At 42.3% G+C, this 24,404-nt stretch overlaps 1 protein-coding gene across 3 annotated transcripts in view; it reads left to right on the forward strand.

The window, feature by feature from the left end:
- The window catches only part of NPHP4 (nephrocystin 4), a 141,092-nt gene that overhangs the window by 108,249 nt on the left and 8,439 nt on the right, over positions 1-24,404 (forward strand). For all 3 annotated transcript variants that reach the window (XM_029579000.1, XM_029579002.1, XM_029579001.1), the window contains 9 exons: positions 9,030-9,158; positions 11,445-11,653; positions 15,121-15,347; positions 16,669-16,858; positions 18,308-18,382; positions 18,997-19,153; positions 20,145-20,230; positions 21,978-22,063; positions 22,950-23,121. In XM_029579000.1, the coding sequence (XP_029434860.1) occupies positions 9,030-9,158; positions 11,445-11,653; positions 15,121-15,347; positions 16,669-16,858; positions 18,308-18,382; positions 18,997-19,153; positions 20,145-20,230; positions 21,978-22,063; positions 22,950-23,121 (1,331 nt within the window). The remainder of the gene's footprint in view (positions 1-9,029; positions 9,159-11,444; positions 11,654-15,120; positions 15,348-16,668; positions 16,859-18,307; positions 18,383-18,996; positions 19,154-20,144; positions 20,231-21,977; positions 22,064-22,949; positions 23,122-24,404) is intronic.

Genomic DNA, 24,404 nt, shown 5'->3' on the forward strand with positions numbered 1-24,404 from the left:
CTGCAAATTTTAAATGTATATCATCTTCTATGCATCTATTTCAAGTTCTTCTTGTTAAAATAACCCAAACGTGTCACTTGCTGGTTTTGACTTTTGTATCGTTATCACACTTTATGAAGGTTAGGTTCACTATGATAAATAATTTAAGAAAATGTTAATCCAGCAGCACCAGCTGATGACGTACAACAATTTTGATTGCTGAGTCTTAGAAATCTGTCTTCTTCACAGTGCTTTAATCTATGCCACTTTCAGCCTTAGCTGTACTCTACTATCCTGGTTTCGTCCTCCAGTTTACTGATGTTCAAACCGCTCCTCTGCCCCCCTGCCAGCCAGCTGGGTTTTCAACATATCCCTGAATGAGTACACTTGAGTGTGTGTAAATATTTCTCATGCATATTCATTAGGAAAAATCATGAAAACCCAACTAGCTAGGGGAGGGTCCAAGGGTGGGTTTGAGTGTCACTGCTCTACTTCGACTCTGTGTTTTATGAGGCTCTTTGCTCTCTGCCATATGTTTCTGTATGATATTGCTTTTAGCAGTCTGTGGTATGCAGTAGATTAATAGGGGTAGGTGTTACAAAAATGAAATAATGAAAGCTACAGATAAAGAAGAACAAAACAAATTGTTAAGTTATGCTAACCCTTGTTTCCTTTGAAGTGATGTCACAGCTTTCGGCTCTAATTTGTATTTAGCAAAACTGCTAGTCTGACACTATTAAATCATTTCATGTAACACAAATACACGGAGTATACAAACCAAGAAAACAATTATAGCTGAGTAAATACTCCTGCTAAACACCAAGCACTAATAGCTTTGAATAAAAGTGCATATTTGTTAAATAGGGGGAGGGTGACAGGAAAATTGCTCCCCACAGTGTGGCTAAATATAATAGTCCAATTTCACTAGATTTAGGCCAGGGTTGGTTCTATAATGAAGCTAGGGTGAGGCTGCCGCTTTTTGGAGCAGCAAAAAGTACCCCTAAAACTCTTCTGCCACAGCCGCCTCACCCATATTCCAAATGTATATGTAAGAACATGCATGCTGCGGGAATCCCTGCTGGCAGAAGAGCTTTGCAGCAGCGCAGCAGAATGTCACCCCCATGGACTTCCTAACTCCCCCATGGGTGGGAGGAAGAGCCCTGCGGTAGTGAAAAGATGTACTCGCGGGCTGAAGAACTAAAAGGGGCCTAACTGTTGCCGCCGGCCAAAGAAGAGAGGCCTTGGCTGCCTGCTGACATCCCGCCCACAGCCAAAATAGAAGGGGAGAGACGTGTGAGTGAGGTAAAGGGAATATATGTTCCCTGTCCGTACCCGGATCAATTCAGACTCCTGGGTTTTGCCTCCCCTCCAGCAGATGGAGACAGAGAAATGTTGATGGCCTCTGCCATAAATACCAAGATGCCACCTACAGTCCGTCAGTATTACTCTGTCTCCAGCAGATGGCGGATGCAAAACCTACAGTCTGTGAAGTGAATTAGTGTTGGTTTAGGATTAGGGCTAGCATAGATAGTTTTTCTGCAGTATTTGATTTTCAGTGTTTAAAAAAAACAAACAACGAATCAGGAGACAGTCTTTCACCTCCCAGAGGGCTGCTAGGTCCTGAGGGGACCCATCCTCGCTGGTTTTCGAGGCCGCTGATGTTCAGGGTTGAGAACCCTATTTCCAGCTACTCACTGTACTGCTGGGGGTGATACCGGGGAGCCTGGCTCACTCCCCCCAGTAGGATCGGGACCCGGAGGCTCCGTGGCAAGAAGTAAAAAAAATAAAAATTTTTTTTCCTTTTCTTTTTCTGGGCTCTCCTTTTCCTCCAATCTCTTTGGGCTTTCCTCTCGCCGTTTTCACTGCGCCATTGTCGGGAGGTGCTGAAGGGAAGTTGGGGTGTGAGTATTCGGCCATGCCGAGGAGAACCGCGTGTAAGACTTGTGGCGCCTCGCGCGCCCGGCTGTCCAAAGAAGGACTTTGTGCCTCGAGCCTCCGCAACCCTACCAAGGGTCGTCATGTGGGTCCAGACTGTCTCCAGCGCATTCGGAACCCTCCGGCCCCGAATTTCGGCCCGTTTCCGCTGAGCGCGGGAATGGGTGCCATCTTGAATTTGCTCAAGGCAGCGAGCGTGGCAGCGAATGCAGCAGTGGAGGAAGAGAATCTCCCGCCGTGCTTATCCCCACAAAAGATAGCCCCTGAGGGGGGCGACTCGGGGGGGGGGGGGGGGGGGCTTGGCCCACATGATTGGGGGAAAGTCCCGACAGGAGATGCTGAGGATTCTTCAGATTCTTCGTTTAATTCTGACTTTGTGCTTTTGATGCACAAAGCTTTCAAAGCCAGAAGGACAGGCAAGAAGAGGGGCAGAGATGCCTCTGGATTTTCGGACCTTACGGCCTGGCCACCGAAGAAGGTGAAGCACGTGGAGGAGACAGGTTGCCCATAGGTGCAGAAACCTCTGAGGTTTGAGGCACCTCAGGAGGTCTCTGCTACTTCTTCGGAATCTGAGGGTCTGGAGGATCTGCATTTACCTTCCCAGCCTCCGAGGGGGGTTGAAGGGGAGATGGACCCCACGCCAGGAGGTCTGCGTGGGGCGCGTGGGATGGATGGCTATGATCATAAAGTCATCAGGCTTTCTTCGGGATGAGTTAGGCCCTCTCATCCCTGTCATCTTATGAGAACTGGGTATTGAGACCCCCCAGGAAGAGTCTCAGCTGGGGGCTACGGACCCGGTTGTGTTGGGCTTGCGGGGGCCGCCTTCCTCCTTTCCTTTTCATTTTTCAGCCTCGGACTTACTCTTGCGGTAGTGGGATACCCCGGATTTAGGGCTGAAGGTGTAGCCAAAGCTATGGATAAGCTCTATCCTCTGCCGGAGGAGGCCTTAGAGCTCCTCCGACTTCCCAAAGTGGATTCGGCAGTTTTGGCTGTCACAAAAAAAGACCACCTTTCCGGTTACCGGTGAAACAGCCCTTAAAGACTTGCAGGATCGGAAGCTGGAAATTCAGCTCAAGAAAATGTTTGAAGTCTCAGCACTTGGCTATGTGTAGCAATTTTGCCTTGCGGGCAGACCTTTGCTGGGTCCAGCAGTTGCTAGCCAACGAGGCATTATCGGAGGAGGAATCTCTCCAGGTGGGGCGTCTGGAGGCAGTCATTGCCTATAGTGCCGATGCTTCAGCCAGGTCCATTGTTTCCACTGTTTCAGCTCGCTGTCTGTTATGGTTGCAAAAATGGGCGGCAGATGTCTCTTCCAAGTTCCAGCTGGGATCTCTGCCCTTTAAGGGCAAACTGCTCTTTTGGTAAGGAGCTGGAGGACCTGATACAGTCCCTCGGTGAGAATAAAGTACACCGCTTGCCTTCTCCCAGACAAAATGCACGTCTTCAGGATCCTGGGAGTGTGCAGGGCTGCCAGCTTCTTATTTTATTTGTTTTTATATACCGACCTTCAAAATATGTATCACATCGGTTTATAGTAAGACCTAAAATAAACAGTTAAGTAAAACTAAGCACATTAGACATTAAAATAGTTAAAATATTTCAACATGTCATAAAATACAAATCAATATTAGAAAATACGATAAAATAAATAAAATTCTTTAAAAAAAATCTGCAATATGACTAAATGAATTATGGGCAATGTTCTTAGAGCGTCAGCAATAATGTTTCTATCTGCCACTCTTCTGGGAACTCTGACCGCTGCTTTCCTCCTTCCTGAAAGGGCCAGGCTACAAAGAGACTCCCCTCCCCCATTTGTCCCGCTTCATGATTTGACCCTGTGCGGGGAGAGAGGGAGTGCCCTCTCATACCTTGTCTTGAGCTGCCCCTGATTTAGTCATTTTAAATTTAGGCCTTCACAGGCGCCTAATTTGGTCAGAGAGAAAATGACATGCATAGTCAAATATACAGCTGTAGGGGCCTCTACCTATTCCCATCTGCAGGTAATAACGGGGGCAAAGTATGCCGCAATGTTTTTACCCGTAATTTTTTTTTTATTTTTTTAGCAAATTTCCAAACACTATAGTAGCACTTGCCTTTTCCGCTGTGTGGCTTGGTGGAAATAGCTTCCATTTTTTCCGATCTCCACTGCCAGCCACTTTATAAATGTAAAACACTGTGTAAGAGTGCTGTGAAGCTGAGTCTATTGAAATGAGAAACTTTGCTTCAGAAAGATGTTTTCTTGTCGATGCAGCTTTCTAAAGCAGAACACTCTACTTTATCAGATGTATGCAGTGCTTTAATATTTAATTCAGCAGCCCATAAAGATGCAGCATCTCCAAGTTTATAGAATCTTATCTCCTCAAGAAAGATTAGCTCTATTATGCACTATCTTAAATCCGTCAAATTCATACGTGGCCTGCGAGGGTCGGATAAGCTTCCAGACAAACCAGCTGCAGATTCCAAGCCTGCCAGGTCTTGAACGTAGTGGAAAAACTAATTAAACGGGAAAAATTACTGAAAATAATAATAATAAAAAACCCCAAGACTAAATATAACAAGGAGCTTCCCATTTTTGTATCTGTGCAGAAAGAGGGCAATTTTCAAGACTGATTTGCCCAAGAAAAGATATTTTTTGCCTGCATTAAATTGTCTGTCTGACACTTGCCCTCCCCTTGCTTTGGCTAAAAGTCTTCACCTTGTGACCTCGAGCAGGTCACGTCACCCTTTCTTAACCTGCAGTGCCTGAATGTAACCCACCCAGTTAAAACTGTTTTCTATTCACAGAGGGCTCAGTTCCAGCCACATTCTGGCTGAAAGATATTCTCAGCGTCTGATGAAGAAAGTGATTGCGAGACTTTTTTTCTAATGCAGGATGCAAAGACCCTACCTATAGTGGAAAAATATGCATAAGCCCCCTGTGCCGGGTTAAAGGCCGAGCTCTGTGCTGATTGCTGGACACGTGATTGGAAGTCTGGTTACTTAGCTGTTTTAGGGGGTCATTCATCAAATCGCCTTAGGGATTTATCGCTGACGTTAGGGCTGTAACGCGTGCGATAAATAACACAGAGTGGGATGCGTATGCAAATGTTACAAATTTAGTCAAATGGGAGGAGTTTGGGCGGAGTTTATGAAAATGAGCGGTGCTTAACATTGTGTGCAATAGCGTAATGCACCTATCGGGGGATTTAACACTGGAAATAACAACTTTTTTCCTAGCATTATGCTGTGCGTTATTCCCAAAACGGGATTTGCAATAAATATTGCAAATCCTGTTTCAGGTGGGGAAAGGGAGGAGGGAGATGGGGGAGAGAGAGCCTCTGAGGAGGACCACATATTAGGCAACTTTTTATACCACTGAACGCGGGGTGAAGTTTTCATGGTGTGTCCCCCAGTCCTTGTATTTTTTAAAAAGTACATAACTGATTTGCATTTCCCCTTTCTACTCCACTCAGAATTTTGTAGGCCTCCATGTTTCTTTTATTGCAGACACAACTAACTAAAGATCCTTGGGGTTTTTTTATGGTTTTTATATTTGTTTTATGATATTTAAAAATTCCTTATTACTCCTTTTATGTTTTTGTTTACTTTTGATAATTGGCTATTAAGTATTTTTAATATTTGTTTATTAACTATTACTTTTTATAACATAATTCATTTTTAACTGAATTATTGTATTTCTCTTGCTTCCATTTGTTGTAAACCTTTGTGAAGGTTCCTACTGAGACATTGGTATATAAAAAAAATCAATAAACATAAACATTTATCCCACCTCAGCGTCTCTTCTCCAAGCTGAACAGCCTCTAACTTTTCCTCATAGAGGAACTGTTCCAACCCATTTATTATTTTGGTTGCTTCTCCCTGTACCTTTTCCAGTTCAGCTATATCTTTTTTTGAGATGCGATGATTAGAATTGCACAGATTTCTCTAGATCTGTTTTAATTCTCCATTCTAACTTTTTTTTTTTTTTTTTTTTTTTATCGCCACCACGATGATCCCTAGATCTCTTTCCTGGGTGGTAACTCCCAGTATGGAGCCTAACCGTGTAACTATAGTTTGGATTACTTTTCCCTATATGCATCACTTTATACTTGTCCATATTAAATTTCATCTCCATTTGGATGCCCGGTCTCCTAATCTCACAAGGTCTTCCTGCAATTTCTGACAATCCACTTGTGATTTAACAACTTAGAATAATTGTGTTGTCTGCAGATGTGATTACCTCACTCATTTCCTTTTCCAGATCATTAAAAAATATATTAAAAAGCATCAGTCCCACTGCAGATCCTTAGGACAGTCTGTTTACCTTCCTCTACTGAGGAAACTGACCATTGTCTTACTCTGTTTTCTATCTTTTAACCAGTTTGCAATCCACAATAGGACATTGCCTCTCTCATGACTTTTTATTTTTTTCAGGAGTCTCTAATGAGGGACTTTGTCAAACATCTTCTGAAAATCCAAATATGCGGCATCCGCCGGCTCACAATTATTTTAATTAATCTTTAATACTTCATTTAAATACCTGCAAATTATATCAAAGTAAAACAGACATGATATACTGCACTAGAGTTATAGGGGTGTAGTCTATGCATTGATTATGTTTTTACCTATGTTACATTACCATAGGGAAAACTATTCTTGTGAAATAGTAAATTGTTTTGGGTTTTTGGGTTTTTTTTTTTACATAAACCAGGATTTCATTAGCGGCAGATTCTGCTGTAAGTTTGAAATACTCATTAAGCTATTTAAGCAAATAATTCCCCCTGTAGTTTCATGCTAAATCTGGATAATTTTGCCTGGCTGTGCTTTAAAACGTTATCTAACATGATTTTCAAAATATTCCATATCCATGGATGCATATTTTCCAGTAAAGACCCCACATCTCTTTGATGAAAGATTTATCACAACAGCTAGGGTTGAGGTATCTTAAGTAGCAGACTGTAGGATCTCGTACTCTGTGGAACAAGCCACAAATCAAAGACATGCAAAAGGCCTGAGGTTATTGCTTTGATACAGTTTTCTGAAAGTCTGTGGATTTTGATATTTGTGAAGTTTTTGACTTATAGCTTGACATGCTCTGAAAGCCGTACCAGCTGAGTCAGACAGCGAAAGAACTACAAGTTCTCTTAAGGATGCGCGGAAGTTCACAATTACTATACTTCTCCAGGCATTTGATTCTGGAAGTGACAAAGCACAGCTGGTGAGCTAGTGCTACACAAAAAGCAGTAAACAAGGAGAGAAATATTTTGAAAAAGTATGAAAGTATTGCTCAGGCAAGTACATGGCATCTACTGTACACACAAGAATGTTTCTTTTTTTTTACTCTTTTAAGAGCAGTGATTACAGAAATAGCATCATTTACAAATAGAGGAGAATGTTCGAAAAGGTATTTACCCGGTAAATTGGCCTAGCTGCTAATTGTCCCCCCTCACAGGGATCAAAAGTATGCCTGGGCCTTCAACTGGATTATAAGGAGACATTCCCGGGGGAGGGAGGTTAGGTCGAGGGAAGTAAAATGTGGATGGATTTTATTTTCAAAACTATGCCCGCTGTTTTACCCCTAATCACCCCTAATCACCCTCTTTAGGAACAACAGGCGCAGATGACATGGGCACTTTGGAAACTGCCTACAAGATACGCATGCACGGAGGCGAAGTATACAACGAAGAAAATGTGCAGCAAACAATATATACTGATCAATATTTCTTAACAATTTTTAATAATACAGTCGCCTCAAAGGTACATTTTTATAAGTCTTCGTTTTCAGACTGTTTGATTGTCTGACTTATAAAAATGTTGTATATTTTCTATATGCGAGTGCTGTTTACTCTGCCCCTCTTGGGTGCATGTGAAAGTCTGCCTCAGTCTCTGCAAAGCTTTGTTTTATGCCTCGTCAAACAAGCTGTAAATGAGCTGATAAATTTCTAAGGTTGCATGTGCAATATAAGGAAATAAAAAACTAGACAGTACTTCTCTTCCTGGGACTCCCTGTCCCAGGAGGTTTACAATCTAAGGCAAGAGTAGAGATAGGTGGGACTTGTGAAATGGTGCTGGATGGAATAAACAGGTTATGATCTGAGAAATCTTCAAGCCTTGAATATAATGTCTGGAAAGCAACATTGCTACAATCAGAATGAAAGGCTCGAAAGCAGGAGATGGCACAAGCTGAAAGGGAATGCTCCAGAATCAGAAGAAATTAAGAATATATGCTTGATAAAGTGTGTTGGCTTCTGGACCTAATATCAATGGATGAACTGTGCATACCTGCGAGATCTGTATTTTTATTTTAATATAAATCCTTTTGCATTTTATGTCAAATTTAAAAATAAAAACATAGTTAAAAGGTACAAAACATTTAGTATTCAGAAAAATTAGCTAATGCAATACAAAACCTCACCGAAACTCTCACATTGACTGTTTTAGGTAATTTAATTTGTATTAAGGCATTTCTTGGCTATGCATGCTGCTTTTTGCCAAAAAGATCCTACTACTGACACCATGATCCATTTGCATTCTAAAAGCATACAGTAGCAGTGTGCATGCATTCTAAATTTAGCAAGCCATGTTGGATTTGTTTTCAGTTATTTTTACTATTGAGACCCACTAACTTTGTCATGTTTTAAAACCCATCAAGCCCTGACAGCAATATGTAGCAAATAATAGAAGTATTTAAATATACAGAAATTAAAGTGTATTGTAGATTGTGACCTTCGAAACCATGTAAATGTAAATGATGCAATTCTTTATGTTGTCAGGATACTTATTGTTTAGGAGTGACAGCCATTACCATAATTAGATACAAAATATAGTGGCAAACTCAGAATTAGTATGCAGTAAAATCAAAAGCTAATATAACCTTTTGAGTAATAGCTCAGTATGCCTGGTAAAAAAAAAAAAAAAAAAAAGTGTTGTGAAAATGTTAATGCTGAGTATGTTTAATAAAACAAAATTGCCTTTATTTTAAAAGTGTTTAAAAGCTCTGAATGCAAATACTGACATCTATGTATGAGAGAGCTGTATGCCTTGTCAGTTTGTCTTTATTATTAAATATGTTGGCATGAGAAGGAAAACCCTGCTTGCCCTGCTGCCTCAGACTGGCTTGCCTTTCTTGTTTGTAGGTCACGTGAGTGAGAACAAGTTAAGAAATTCAGGCGTGCTTCCACCTTCCCGATCCCGTGTGGTCACCCCACACGATGGGACCAGTGGATTCCGTGGGGGCAGTTTATTTTCTCACAGTGCCACGAATGGTGAGTGCTCAAGCCAATGTCAGAGCAGTAAATTAAAGGCTTCTGAGCCTTGTGAAGAACCAGGGTTGAAGTTGCCACAGTTCTTGTTCAAATGTGTTCCCATCCTACCCTTTCTCAGACGCACCTCAGAATAGGCTGTATTGATCACATTCTTTGGCAGCATTAAGATGCACGATGATGCAAAATTAAAATGACTAGCTACTGAAAAAAAAACCCAAAGCTCATGCTGCCTATACGTACCCGGATCAGACAGTGGGTTATGTCCCCCTTCCAGCAGATGGAGTCAGAGCGAAAAACTGAAAGGACGGCCCCTTATAGGTTGGAGCGCTCTCTGTGTCCCTTCAGTATTTCTCTCTGACTCCAGCAGATGGCAGGGGACACCTAAGGCTCCCCAGCATTTCTCATTACTTTTTACTTTGCTTACCTGGGTATGGAGCAACTTTAAAAAAAAAAAAAGAGAGAATAGAATAGAATGATCATGGTGATGCATCTGGTCGCCTAACTTAGTAGTAGATACACGGGGGCATGATCATTTTTTCCACAGTGTGGTGTCCTGAGATGACCCACATTTTTGGGTTAAAGTTGGGTTTATGTACTTTACAGAATGTGGCTTTTATAATTACTATACAAATACTTTTTGATTTTTATGAAGGAAGACCAATATGGTGCTGTGAGAACCCTTGATTTAGGCAATCTACTTTCCATTAGTTAAGCCATAGGCCGTATAGTGGCTATTTCTTAATATTGTTTTATCAGACGTAGATGTTTTTCCCCCTAAATCTTGTTTCGGTACAGTGAGTATATATATTTAAACCTGGACAACGTAAATGATGACTCTACTTGTCCTCCGAAAGTTAGTCACAGAAGTTGGTGTCTGTGGTGCTAGGGGTTGCGGCGGGCATGGACCCTTGGCCCGCGGAGGAGTTGGCGCGACCTGCATTATCGGCTGGCGGAGCTGGCCGTGGCAGAGGCCCAACTGGAACGTCACTTATACCAGGCCCTCTCTTCCTTTAGGTTGAGCCCTCAGGTGTGGGTCTCTGTTGACGAGCTGGAAGTCCATGGAGATAGCCGGGTCATAGGCCAGGGTCCAGGCTGGCTGGGTATATGTGAAGTTGGAGACAAGCAGCAGTTGAGGCAGGCAGCGTTCAGACATGGTCAGAAGTCAAGCAGTGGTCAGAGGCAGGCAGAGTTCAAGTGTAGTCAAGCAGCCCAAAGTCAAAACCAGAGATGTGTCCGAGGGAAGGTGGGACAGCTAAGCAGGCAGGGAGGTGAGGAACAACACAGATGGGCAGGAGAAGACACAGAAAAACTGAAGACTGACCACAGGATGAAGACAAGGAACTGAATATTGAACACGGGACAAAGACAAAGGGACGAAAACCAGGAACACGCTGAGGCAACTTGCTCTCTATACAAGGTAGTCGACCTATTACCGAGGCAAGGAGGAGCTGCTGGCTAGTGTTGTCATCATTGGGCACAGCTGGCCTTTTAAGAGGAGCAAGATCAGGGGGGGGCCGGGCCGGGGAGGTGGCGGCATCAGAGACAGGCCTAGAGGCCTAGCATGGCAGCCCGCTGCGTGTCTACTCCGGGATCTTCACTGGTGTCAGAAGCAGGCAGAACGCGGTGGTCTGCCACTTGTCTATTCGGGGGCTGGAGGTAAGGAGGGCGGGCCACAGGGCAGACCCGCAGACCGCCAAACGCAACTGGAGTGTTGTTTCATTAACTCTTATTAAACATAGCTTTAGTTTTCTAAAATCTATACAACCCTGGATCACCACTCAAATGGAAATTGCTGCTAAATTAGATATGCAGACATTAAAGCTTTTTATGAACTTCTCTTATTAGTGCTCTAGAAACCACACAGCTGGGTCTATCCTTTTGATACTGAAGCATATAATCCAGAAAAAAATAAAATGAAGAAAAAGTTTTTATATCATCATATATACACACACCTCTGGCCCCAGCACACAGAAACAGATGGGTTGTTTATTTAACACCTGTGCAGTATTAAGTGCGTAAGTGTAGAGCAGGCAGATTATTGTCACCTGGCAGGGGGGTTCCTGGATGCTCTGGGACAGTATTTGTGATATTTCCATTCTGACATCTCTGCTGTAGGTGAGACTGGTGCACCTGGTCTGGGATGTCGCATTTCTCCTTCCTACCACCCACCACTTTATTTATATCTACTGTGTCCTGGAGAGAATGAAGTTGAAATGTCAGTTTGTGGTTCGGTTCATGCCAGAAATCTCTGATAGACCCCCTTTTTTTTTTTTTTTTTTTAAATAGTGAAGAATGTTTCTCAGGCCCAGAAGCTGGCAGATATGGACAGCGAACTGGCAGCGATGCTGCTAAGCCGGATGAAGGAGGTTAGTACAGCGCTCCAACATACAAACCGAGAGGCAGATGCAATCCGCAGGCGCAAACTGGAGAGGATGATGGCAGTGCGGCAGCAAGAGTCAGAAGAGAGCGTCAGCGTAAGAAAATCACTCTTACTGGTAAGGACATTCACTCAAGACTGTCTGCCTATCCTTCACTATTCAGCTGGAGAGTCTTTCTAGGTGGTAATATCTTTTAAAACAAACAAAAAAACAGCATAAAAGATACATTTTATATGGGAGGATTAATCCCTTGCTGTTTCCGCTAGGGTCCAAACAGTTTCACGTGTCCGGTAGGCCTGCCTGGCAGGGAATTAACCCCTGCTTCTGCACCCCCCCCCCCCCCCTTCCACCCCCGTTGTATTATACAGGCTCTCTATCTGATCCAAAACGTCAAGAAGGGACCAGTCTCTGTTCCTGATCTTACGTCTGATTTTAGCCAAATAGGCGTACCTGTGGAACAGCACAGGACACTGCGTCGCTGACGTCTCTCTACTAGTCCATAAAGGCAATGTAAAAAATACACAAGAATGATAGACATGAAAACTGAAAAAATCTTCTAAAAATAAGAACCAGATCCAAGACATTGGATTCATGACTTGCTATCAGAGCCTCTCACAGCACCTGCTCTTAGTCCCAATGAGATGTTACCTTAACACCCTGTTCTCAAGAAACCTAATACTTCCAGTGTCTAAGATTTCACAGATGTCTTCAATCTATTTTCCCGTGAACACCCTCTAGTGACTTTAATGTGGGAATTCCCACTCTACAACATTCTTTAGGTATAAAAGCTGGTCATGCCTGATATTGTACAACCTAACAAATGCAGTACTGCGACAGATCAAAGGTCCGTCAAGCCCAGCATACTGTCTGTAATCCAGGCCACAAAGTACCCAGTAGGATCCCAGTCCCATGTGTCATTGGGGCTGGCAGCTGGGATATATCCTTTGCAGTGCGGACCAGAAAAACTGGAGGGCTGAATGGACCAATTCATCTATAACTGATGCCATCTTATGTGTTAAAAACTTTACTTCTCCAACCAATTCTAGTTGCACAGGAAGAGGCCTGTGTGCTCTCAAAAACTCATGAACTACATTTTTTCTGTTGATCCTTTAAAAGATGTCACAACCTACAAAGATTTCAGTTTTCTACAGGTCAGAAAACAGTTCCTAGAATTCTGAAGATCCTTCGCAACTAAAGTTGGTGACACTTTCTCATAGAAGCCACAGGTTAAAAAATTATTCAGTGTTGTAGACCTAGATTTCTCAAGAGACACATAACAGTCTTGATGTTGTTATTTAGTGCTTATACTCAAGTTGTTAGAAACTTACATTAGCATTACACAAGTAAAAGTTTAGAAAAAAACAACTTTGTTCACGCTTTAAGACTCTGCCTTTAGGGAAATCAGGGCTCTGATAATTGGGGGGGAAAAAATTCATTATATTTTCATACTGTTCACATCGTTTGTTGCCGCAAAGGCTTGTATCACTCATGGATGTTACTGTAAAATATAAAAGTAGAAGCTGTTTGTCCTTGTGACTGAGACCCAAGCTGAAAGTCTTCTCTGTTCTGGAGCCACTGGTGTTAGAGTATATTGTGGAGGTGTCAGCTGCGTGTAAAGCCGGTCTGGAAAGTTAAGCCTGGTGAGGCTTTTCCACCCCTAGCAAGGTAGTAATGAAGCATTGTAGTTGGACTTGAGCCTGGTTTCAGCTCAACCTAGCTGGTTTGCTTGCATCTTAAAATTAGCTTGAGATAGGTAGCTTCTCAGCAATGGACTGCATAGCGGCCTCACTCTAAGTTCCAAAGGTCCAGAGACTTTATAATTATGTGATTATCATGTACTATACTATACGTATGAGGCACTCTGTAAATAATAAATAGACCTATTATCCCAGCCTAAAAGTCCTTGTATGGTAGAATTCTGTGGCAGAATAAGGCAGACCAGGGTTTTTCTTTTTGTTTGCTTTTTACTGGCGTGTTTAAAGAGTTCTGTAATTTTTATTTAGAACAGATAAGTAATATTCTATCGACCTTCTGCCTTCCACCCTTCCCCTTTCATTATGGTTAGAAAGGATGGGCTGTTAATTCTTTCTGGACAAAACCCAAAACACATTAACCAGAACAAATGTGCCTAGAAAAAATGTATTTGAGCCTTTGTTGTAAAGATGACACATAGTTGGATTCTAGTGTGATGGGAGGTTATTTTCATTGTGATCTGCAGGGTTATGATTTTGTTTTATTATACTGCATATTGTACAGGTTTTGCTGATTTTATTATATAAGTCACTTTGATGTTATGATAAAGAATAAATAAAGAAATAGTGTAGTGATGCCAGACGTACCCCTGGAAACAAACCCTTGTCAAAATGGCACAGCCTTTCATTTTTAAAGCAGTAAACATTCTACCGCTGATAAAATGCTTTGGCTTTTATCGACTGCAGCTAAAGCATGTTTTATACCCCAGACCAAAACGGAGAGACGTACAAGTGTGTAAATGTATGCAATTGAAGTCAAACTGTGATTCAGTAAAAACCTTGCTTAAAACAAATGTTTCTGCTGCAAAGGGTTACAAACATCCCTTTTTTTTTTTTTAACCTCTGTGAAAAATGATGAAATCTGAATTTAAGATTCTAGTAAAGCATCCTGGTAGGACAAAAGAAGGGTTCTGCATTATAGGGGCAATTTTCAAAGAAGCCTGAGCTAGGTGCAAAGCCGGTGGGGGGAGGGGGGAGTGAATAAAATTACCCCCACAGAGGACAAAGTCTGCAGGTACTGTCTACCCATAGACATTACACGAATTTCCATCTGCTTTCCATTAAAAAAAATAACCAAAAAACCATGCAATTAAAAAAATGTGTGCAAGTGCACCCCATCCTATGCAGGTAAAAGTAAATGCATATTGGGCAGGCAGTTTTCTAAAAGAGAAAAAGCACTGCTTAACGCATAGAAATGCTTTAAGAATGACCCTCTCAGGTTGTCAGTGTGCATGTACTGAATAACTTCACCTGGGCATTCAGCTGGAGCAAGTCATGCAGTGCTCACTGGTTACCATTTAGCCATGGTCCTGGAATGTCTCCGTCATCGCCTTTTACTGTGGGACTGAGTTACCCAGACAGAGGGGGGATTTTAATGCTTGCTTTCTATCTGGGTAATGCCAAAGGTTTACCTGGACAAAGCCTTTGCATATTGACCTCTAAGCCTGCATTTGCAGCATCCTAGGGATTTTACATTCTCTCCTTTCTCCTGCCCCTGCATTTATACTGAAAACTTCTAGGTGTATCAAGCAAGGGGCTATGCAAAGCCATCCCAAAAGATGCTTTACAGATAATTATTTTCAATCGTTTATATTCCACTTATTATCAGCTCCTGTTCTAAGTAGATTCCAAAAAAAAAAAACCATCAGTGATATCTGAGATACCAACAAACGTGCTTTGGAAGAGATACTGCTTAAATTTAATCTGCTGCCAAACTCTGAACTGCTCGGTTTTAATACTGGAGGAATTTGGAAGTTACAGGCTTTCATTTGAAACTGTTTTGTTGTCATATTTTTAACGCCATTTTCCCCCCTCTCCTTCCAATTTGTAAAGGCGCGACGCGAAGAGCGTGTTCAGCACGCTAGAGACCTGCAGATCGTTGACTCCTACAGGGAGCGCATCAAAGCGGAGTGCATCTCCAACATGCTGAGTCAGGCCCTTACCTCACATTACACCATCTATGCTACGCTGGGCACCGCCGAATTCTTTGAGTTTGCATTAAAGAACCCTTACAACATCCAGCACACAGTAACCATTGAGACTGATAACCCAGAGCTCAGGTAGGACCAGAGCCATCTTTGTAAACTTTCCTGTTCTGCTCTGAGCAAGCTACGGGTATTTGTGATCAGTTTGTTGGACTCCTTCCCTTTCTGTCTTTAGTAAGACGAAAGAAGTAACTGGAAAAGTTATTGTATTCCCTGTTATAGAAATGCAACTTTGTTTTACAACTGAGGCTGTAATCTGGGACCCAAGCAGGTATAACAATATAAAACCTACCATAAAATTAAACCATTGTGAAATCCAAGCCGGAATTTTGGGGTTTTTTGCCAGTTATTATGTTCTAAATGTATTTGCAAGTAACACTTTTGCACTCCTGATTTACCTGAGGCAGTGTTCTCCAGGGTACTTTATCTTGTAACCTACTTGTAAATCGGCCAGGACTGAATTTTGTATCTGGACCCACTATGGGACCTTAATATATCATTATGGGTACCTGTCTGTCATTTGTTTCAGGACATTTTAAATGAGAGGGGTGCACAGAAACTAATGAAACAACCCCGTTAGACGATATGGGAACATGCAGCCTTGGTTTGCTTTATTAATTAAAAAGAAAAAAGGAGAAACTTCTGTAGTCTTGAATGCTAAGTACCTCACCTTGATGATTCCTATGTTCGATATAAATAAATAAAAGGAGTCACGTCTTCCAGTTTTCTCCAGGACAGTTGGGTTACTAGAAGTCTGCTTCGTAACATGATTGCGTTCACCATATTCTGGAGCCGCCTTTTTATTCCATTACTGAACCATTCACAGGTGGTTTAGACTGCAGCACATGGCTCAGGGGACTCTTGTTCATCGGAGCCAGCCATTGTTGCGCACACAAAAGGGTGACACACTTGATCCTAGGGAGGGAGGGAAGATGGTTGCTCTGTGCCACAACCTGTGCCAGCCGAAGGAGCAATGCTGAGGGTAGGTTTTAAATACAGAGACCTTACCTGCTGTCTGGGGTGGGGAGTTAGGAAAGAAGAGAAATCTGGTGCTAACATATAAACAGCAACGAAAAAAGATATATAAATAGTGGTGCATTAGGTAAAAAGGATTAAGAGTCTTCTATTAACAGAATTCAGAACACAGGTCAAATACAAAGTCTCCAAAATTAAGTTAGCTGCCGCTTTGACCTCACAACCCAACAGATCGTTGCAGGGGATTTTGACAGCATGTGAACTTGGACAACCAAAATCTGTTTTCTGTATCCAGAGCGCGGTCCTCGGAGGGGGAGTATGAGGAGCACTAAAGAAAGCTAATCCAGGGCTTCGGAGGAAGATCAGGAGTATGAGAGAAGCTGGGCTGCTAAGTAACGCCGTTTGTAATGTTGGCTTTCAGTGTCATTGTGGACACCAGGGAGTGGAGGCACTTCAAAGAGCTGACAAAGACCCTGACAGCTATTGAAGAAGACATGTTTCACCTGCAGGAAAACGTTCCCACACCCCAGCTGTACCTGCGGCCCAGAGAGACTGTCCATGTCCCATTCAAGTACCAGACTTTTACCTCCACTCAAACCGCCATGGCACAGGTAGAGGAGAGATTTTGCTTCCTGTTTTTATATAATTTGACAGAAGACTATGAAAGAGACTATAACCGGAGCTTATTAGTACAATTAATAAAACATGATACTACGTTATGTTTTTGCTTTAAAATTATTGCAAGCTAGTATTTTTAATGGGTAGGACCGTGAAAGGTAAAAATAAATTGTAATACAAGATGAGTTATAAGGAGTAAATAATTCATGCATTGTCTCTGCACTCCGTGGAGCTTAAAAGGCAGCAACTATAGATATGTTAAGAAAGAGGACAGAGAGGCATCGTAGGTGTGGAGAAAGTTGCATTGCGAGGGTGCACCAGAACTGTATTTTGTGGAGAGAGGAGTTGGGAGGGAAAGGATTGTTAGCAGAGAAATAGATAAAAACACAGGGTATCAACAAGAATGTTTTTTGTGTGGCAATTACTTCATTAACATTAGCTGGCCATTTTTATGTATTGTTGCCCCTAAGGCGACTGTGTGGCATCAGGTCCATTTCTCCTAAGTAGCAGCTTGCTGGCTACAGGTCCGTTCAGTTTTCATTTTGTAGGTGGGCTAGGTTAACACGCAGAAAGAAAATCTGGATGTCTGTGACACGCAGAAGCAAGCAGCCATATAAACGGTCACATGACAGTTATGTGAGAATCATGTGACCTGTCTTTGTGGCTCATTGCACTGCTTTCACTGCTAGTTATGGGAAAGCAATTCTGCTTTCTGTAGCCTTTATCACATGCTGCAGTAATATAAATTAGAGCTGATGTCACATTGAGGATTCAGTCTCCCATGTGAACATCCCATATATCAATGCCATAAAGAAGATAAAGCCGTAGACCATAGTATTTCAGTAGGAAGGGAAAAGTGGGCAAAGCAGGTTGAGCCTTGTCACACATTCCTTGTTTAATCTGTATAATAGGAGACAGACTAAGCAGGCATGCTAACTAGAGCCATCAAACTGTCATCTGGATTCTTCTGCCTACTCTTTTCGGTCTATTTTTGATTCCATGAGGGGGAGTTGGTAAATAGGGTGAATTTTCATAAAGCATCACAAACAGTTTAAATGGATGCTATTTATTGATTCTCCCTCGTACAGTAATAATATTAAATGATGTTCAAAGCAGCTTACAACATTATTTGATAGGTTCTTTGGTGAGGAACATATTATCTAAGTGGGTACCTAAGACAATGGGAGACAGTGACTTACCCAAGGTCAGAAAGACTGCCTGAAGAGGATTTAAATCCTGGCTTGCCGCCTCCTCAGCCACTTTTCTCCTAATACAGAACTATTATTTTTCTTTTTTGAGTCTGGCTGTATCGTTTTATTTCTTGTCTTAATTTGGTATTATTGTTGCTTTGAGTGTTCACCAAAACACTGTGGAAATCTCAGTAAGAAGAATCTTGCCTTGTTGTTTTCTTTAGAAAATATGTATTCTTATGTTTTTGGCAGGGTCCTAACATGCTGGATCTTGATAAGGGCACAGAAAAGTGGAAGTCGAGTGTCATGCTGTCAAAACGCATCAAGGTAACTTTAGCTAGGGCAAAGAGGCAGGTGAACCAGGGATGAGCTGTCTGCTACTGGCAGGGTAGCCCCGAGTTTTATAGTTATCTGCCAATTAAATACAAATTTAAAAAAAAATGTCTAGCAGGAAGCAAGAGGAAAGCAAAGCTGCTTCAATCTGAAGGCAGTAGTAAGGAAAATGCAAGCCTGAAAGACCTCAAATGGAAAAAGCACTAAGCAGGTTGTGAGTTGCTTTTGAAAGCCACATGGCAATGAACAGAGACCAGTGTTTCTCAAAAGTGGCCACTGATGAATATATTTTGCAGCCAAGGCTGTACTGCTGCTCATCTGCCTTGGATTCTTTATTCCTTTTCCCATGCTGCCGATCTGGCCTATGCACTCTTCCTCTCCCTCCCACAAATCGGGGCATCATCAGCTGACCGTGTCCTGGTCCTCCATGTGCCACTCCTGCTCAGCTGCTGCTTCCATGGCTTGGTGCAGCTCGAAGTTTTGTGCCACTGGCACCCGAACGGATGAGACAGGGTAGAACAGCACTTGGCTCAAACTCCAAGTTCTTTTTTTTTTTTTTTTTTAACTCCCTCCCTTTTAATTAATTGCAACCCTTCAATTATGGACAGATATCCTTCAAGGCAGAAGATAGTAAACCTATTGCAATCCTTCAAGTGAACGTGGAACCTCAGCCCCATGTCATTGACCAGACTTTCCGATTCTATCACCCAGAGCTTACGTTTCTGAAAAAATCCATACGATTGCCACCTTGGTACACACTGCCAGGTAAGCCATGTTCATACTCTAATTGTGGATAAAGTTCTGTGTCCACAGCACTGAATATACAGAACAGAAAACCAAAACGAGCTACATACAATTCATGTATGCCAGCGATGAGACAAAACAGACACAGAATGTTGTAGGATCAAATACCGAACTGAGTAAATCTGACAGCGATGAAGATGATACAGAGAGCAACAGGAAGGGAACCGTGCCTAGGGCTGTGCCCATCTTGTTGCTTTTGCCATGAAAAAAGCCGAAGTTGGCAAATTTAAATGGGTCTGTTCTCCAATTTCTAATAAGTGCAGTCATAAAGTAAGTTTTTCCTGTGGGCACCTGTAAACTGAGACTCTGTAGCTTTGCTTTGAGACTTCTCGCTTTAGGGGGACGAGGGAGCGTAGTTTTCACTAAAGCCCGCATGGTGGTACTTTTGTACCCACGTAACTTTAACAAAATTTTCAAAGTGAAGCCACCTATGTAGTTTCTGTTTGAAATTTTGCGAAAGTTACACGGGTACAAAAGTAGCCTCGTACTTTGCTGCTTCTGTGCCTGCGTCTGAGGCTACGGTGAGAAACTGCATGCATGTATTTGAAAATTCTGTTTATAGGAAGGTAATTTGCTCTGCAAACAACCCAAAATGTGCCCCTGGGGAACGCCTGCTCCAAAAACGATTAAATATAGTGAAGCTAGGCAGCTAGTCTTAGTTGCTCTGTGGGATGGAGGTTTTACCACCCCAGGGATCTAGCTAACTCTGTTTCTCAGCTAAATCCCTTTGAAACTTTTCTTCCAGGAGTTTAGTGATATTATTACATGTCTACAGCATTACAGGCCGTGGAGCCCATTGTTCCAGTTACAATACCTTGTTAGATGCTGTGCTGGCCATGAGACATCTGTTTGCGGTGAATCAGCGAGCATGTGTGCTGCCTACCACACTGAATGCATGACAGTGCTAAACAAACAGCTATAGTACTAATTTATGTTTGCACTGCTTTTCTAGGTGCCCCTGTTGGGGTGGATGCTGGGGAGCCTCAGATCCATGTGCGCTGCAGTGATCCTAATATCATTTGTGACAGCAGAAAAATGGTGCGATGTGACACTTATTTTATGTATAATTGGTATATTGTGTACTGCCAAGGATATATTCACTATCTGCTAGCATATGTTGGCTATATAGTTAATGGTATAGGATTATATAATTTCGACAGTTTTTAAAAGTTGAGGGTACAGTATCTTCTTATAGCTGTAAATCTTAAATATATAAAGACACGTTTAAAAAAAAACAAAGTTAAGCACTGTCTCCCTTCCAGGTGATACTACTTTTCCAGTATTTGAAGATAAGCAGGCCCATGGCTACAATTCTATGTAGAAAGTAAAAGCTAAAAATTGCTCATGTTGAAAATTCACTTGGCCTGACTGGTGGCAGTGCCATAGGGGAGACCAGAGTTAGATTCTCTAGAAACAGGGTCCGCAGCCATGGCATGGAGGGTGGGGGGGGGGGGGGGGGGGGGGGGGAGGTCTCCGCCATCACACAGCTGTAGCTCTTGCATGTCCAGACTTAGTGTGCATGCGTACCAGACTCCAGAAGGAACCGCATTTCCTGGCCTCTAGGTAAGAATGTTTGCTGGGATGGCTGAAAACCGGGAAGTGGGGAGGAACCCTGGGGACCAGGACTTGGAGACTCATGGTGCCATTGCCTGAGTAGGCGGAGGTTCCAACTGAGTTGCTAGCCCAGAAGCGATGGAGAAAACTAATGGGGCAAAAAAAAACAAAAACAACAAAAAAAACCCCCCCCACAATAAAAATGTAAAAAGTATCCTGAAAACACACCATAATGTCTGCTATTTCAATGATAAATGTAAAAGTACATTTCTTATTTTATGAAAAAACTTGACAAGAATTTGGTGGTGGTTCCTTTTGTTTTGCAAAGGCTTCCACTGTAGGACTGAATGCAAAACCTTTTGCCAGAACAATCAAAGACCTGAAAAACAACATCACAAAAAAAACCTGGAAACCCACAAGTGGGGAAGACCATTTTCAGAACAGTTTTTCTGAGTAAATAGGTTTTTACCCGGAGAAATTGCCCTGGGCTAAAATGTGCCCCTTTACCACCACTGAAAGTAGAGGTGGAATTGTGTGCTTTTTGCTGGGTTAGAAAAGAGGCCCTTATGTGCATGTGTTAGTCTGTCGGGGGGGCATCGTGTACCTCTCCCCCCCCCCCCGCAAACCACACCTGCACAAGAAGCAGGTACAAAATGCACACAGACACAAAAAGGATACCACCTGGGTGGCTCCCCTTCCTGAAGGAGCTACAAAATCCATGTGCATTGAAGCATGAGATCAGTGGGTCATTTAGAATAGATCTCCGTGAGTTTGGGGTAAAAAAATGGAATTATTTGTGAACAATGTGCAAGGGGCCAGTGTTTCAATCTTCACACTTTGCATTTGGCACAAACTTTTCCATATCTCTCTTTCAATTTTAAACAATCGAAGATTTGAGTGTTGTACTATAACAAGTGCCCAGCCCCTTTGTGACTCGGAGGTGCTATTCAGAAGTGCTTCTTGCTTTTCTTTTCCTCATTTGTGGGATTGATTTAGATTGCCAATGTTTCTTGATATTGAGACGAGGATTTCCTCTTGTTTATATTACAAAAATTCTTCTTCAAGACTGTGTACACAATAGATGGTTGTAATATGGTTTAGTTGGGCTCTAGAGGGTAATTTTTTTTTTTTTTTTAATCCTATGCCAGTATCACATTAAGGGGAACCCTACAGTCTTAATTAGCTAACATGCAAAGCTTTTCTAACGATCATGTTTAAATCCTCAATTCAGGGCCCCGGGGAACCTCAGGATGTGTTCTTGAAAGTAGCCGGAGGTCCGAGCCCCCAGATAAAAAACTTTTTTGTTACCCTTTACACGTAAGTAGAAGAATTCAGTAGTTATGAAAAATGCAGACTTGTAAAATAAATTTCAACAAGAAACTTGGGAGCAAAGATCCTGTAAAATAATTTTACTTTATGATCGCTAATAAAAAGAAAACCTGGTGAATGAGGAGGACTGAATTCGTTAAGGTTTGCTTTGAGGTAGAGCTGGAAATTCCCAAGTTCTGGTCCTGTTTAAGGTTATTGCCATTCTGCTTCCCCTGCAGGGGGTACTTTTTTTTTTTTTGTTTTGTTTTTACCCGCAGACCTTCCACAAAGTTTGAAAGTGAAACTACCTGCACAAATTCCCCTATACAAGGTTACCCCTGCGCCTTGCATGGTTTTAAAATCAAAAGGAGGCACATAAATCCCTGTGCTGCCCTTGGAATCTCTTTTTGCATGCAAAAAGTTACAGGTTTTCTCACAATGCAATGGCTTTTGCAAATTCAGCCCGTAATGCCATCCCTCCTTACTCTCCCTGTTGTGTTACTACAGTGTTATGGTCCTCCAATAAACCATGACACTTTCATAACTTAAAAAGAGAATCGTATCCCTCAAGACAAGACACCGCCACCAGCAGCTCAAATTAAAATCCGTCTCAAACAGAGATTTCTCTCAGAGATTTTGTTTGGTTTGATCTATTTATAGTACTCTATGTAAGATTTTTATAGGAGCTTTGAGGATATCTAATCAGTGGTCAGTTGCATTGTGCTCCGAAGCTGTAATTTTCTGAATCTAATGAAACATAATCCCCACCTGTGCTAAAAAGGGTTTTTCCTTTGAAACGTTGATGTGTTTTTTTCAGTGTGAATTAATTGCAGTAGATAGGGGATGGAGCCATATTGAAAGTCATTTATTAACTGCCCCCTGTGCTCTGACATAGAGACCCCTGGTTCGCTGCGCCTATTCAGATCTGGCAGTTCTATATTCATTCTCTGCAACGTGTGGATATTAGTTGTGTTACTGGTCAACTGACCCGGCTTTCTCTGGTGCTGCGGGGAACACAAGCAGTCAGGAAAGTAAAAGGCTATACTTCCCATCCTCAAGAGCTCAAGGTAAATGGTTCCAATCCACTTTGTTTTTCAATACTTTTTTATATCTGATCACATACAGTAACGAGTGTTAATCTAGTCTGGTTCACTGCTTTGCAATGAGTTTACCATGGCATTTCATGGAATGCTAGACATTTGGCATTGTTGTGTGCCTTTATTTGGTCACTGAGGGATGGGAGGGACAAACACGCCATTTGTTATTTTGACCACGCACTAAGGGGTTGATTTTAATAGTCGCGCGCGCACATGGATACGCTGATTTTAACATGCGACGGCACGCACATGTTATAAAATCCAATGGCCGTGCGCACATGCACCAGATCTTAAAATCCGTGTGCGCATGTGTGGGTGGCCCACGACTTGCGGGGGGAGGATTTTATAACCTACGTGTGGCAACGCGATCAGCCGGTCCCCAGTTCCCTAATAACTACACTTCCTACCTCTTCCCCTCTCTACCCGTCCCCTAAATCTAAATTCTAACTATCCCCCCCCTTTTTTTTAGTTTGTGAACTTACTTCATGCCCAGAGTTGAAGTAAATTGCGCGTGCTGACCGGCCGTTGGCGCCCGAGTCATCAGGACAGTGCAAAATGGTGCTGTCCCGGCTTGCCCCTTGCACTTCTGCGCATAACGGGGGGGTTATGCATGTGGCCAGGCTTGTTCTAAAATGCGCGTGACGTGCACAAGGCCCGGCCACGTGCGTAAATCCTTTTGAAAACTACCCCCATTGTTGCTTGCTCATAACTTTAAGAAAAAATGTTTTGCCTGTCTTTTTAGAAGCAGTTGGATTGATGTGCTGTGTAACCTTACCTGCTCCAATGTAATTCTAACCCAGAAAGCAATACATGGCCGAGTGCTCCTGTTGCGCTCGGCACTTGGCGATTCTGGAATAATTTCGTAACACTGATCCATAAAAATACGCTCCAGCTCTTAATTCATTCCACAAGACACGTTTTTCTGTTCATTCTTTTCATCACAAATTTTTATGACGACAGGTTGTTTGTTATTTAAAAAATGGGTCGCTTACTGGTTTTGGCATGATTAAGTACCCCTGTGTTGTGAAAGAAAGTTTATACAGATATTACTCCTGTGCGAGGCACAGATTTCTTAAATGAAGTATAACACCTCCTGGGACACAACTTTTCTGTATTATGGTCAAGGAACCATAGAATTCTGTAATAAAAATTAGGGGAAAAACCAGGCATTGTGGATAACCCATATCTATCTATTGCCCTAATCTCATCCGTGAGCTGTTGCAGAGGGACAAGATTTGTGGGGTGAGAAAGGA

This window comes from Rhinatrema bivittatum, chromosome 15 (assembly GCF_901001135.1).
Source record: "Rhinatrema bivittatum chromosome 15, aRhiBiv1.1, whole genome shotgun sequence".
In the NCBI taxonomy this organism is placed as follows: Eukaryota; Metazoa; Chordata; class Amphibia; order Gymnophiona; family Rhinatrematidae; genus Rhinatrema; species Rhinatrema bivittatum.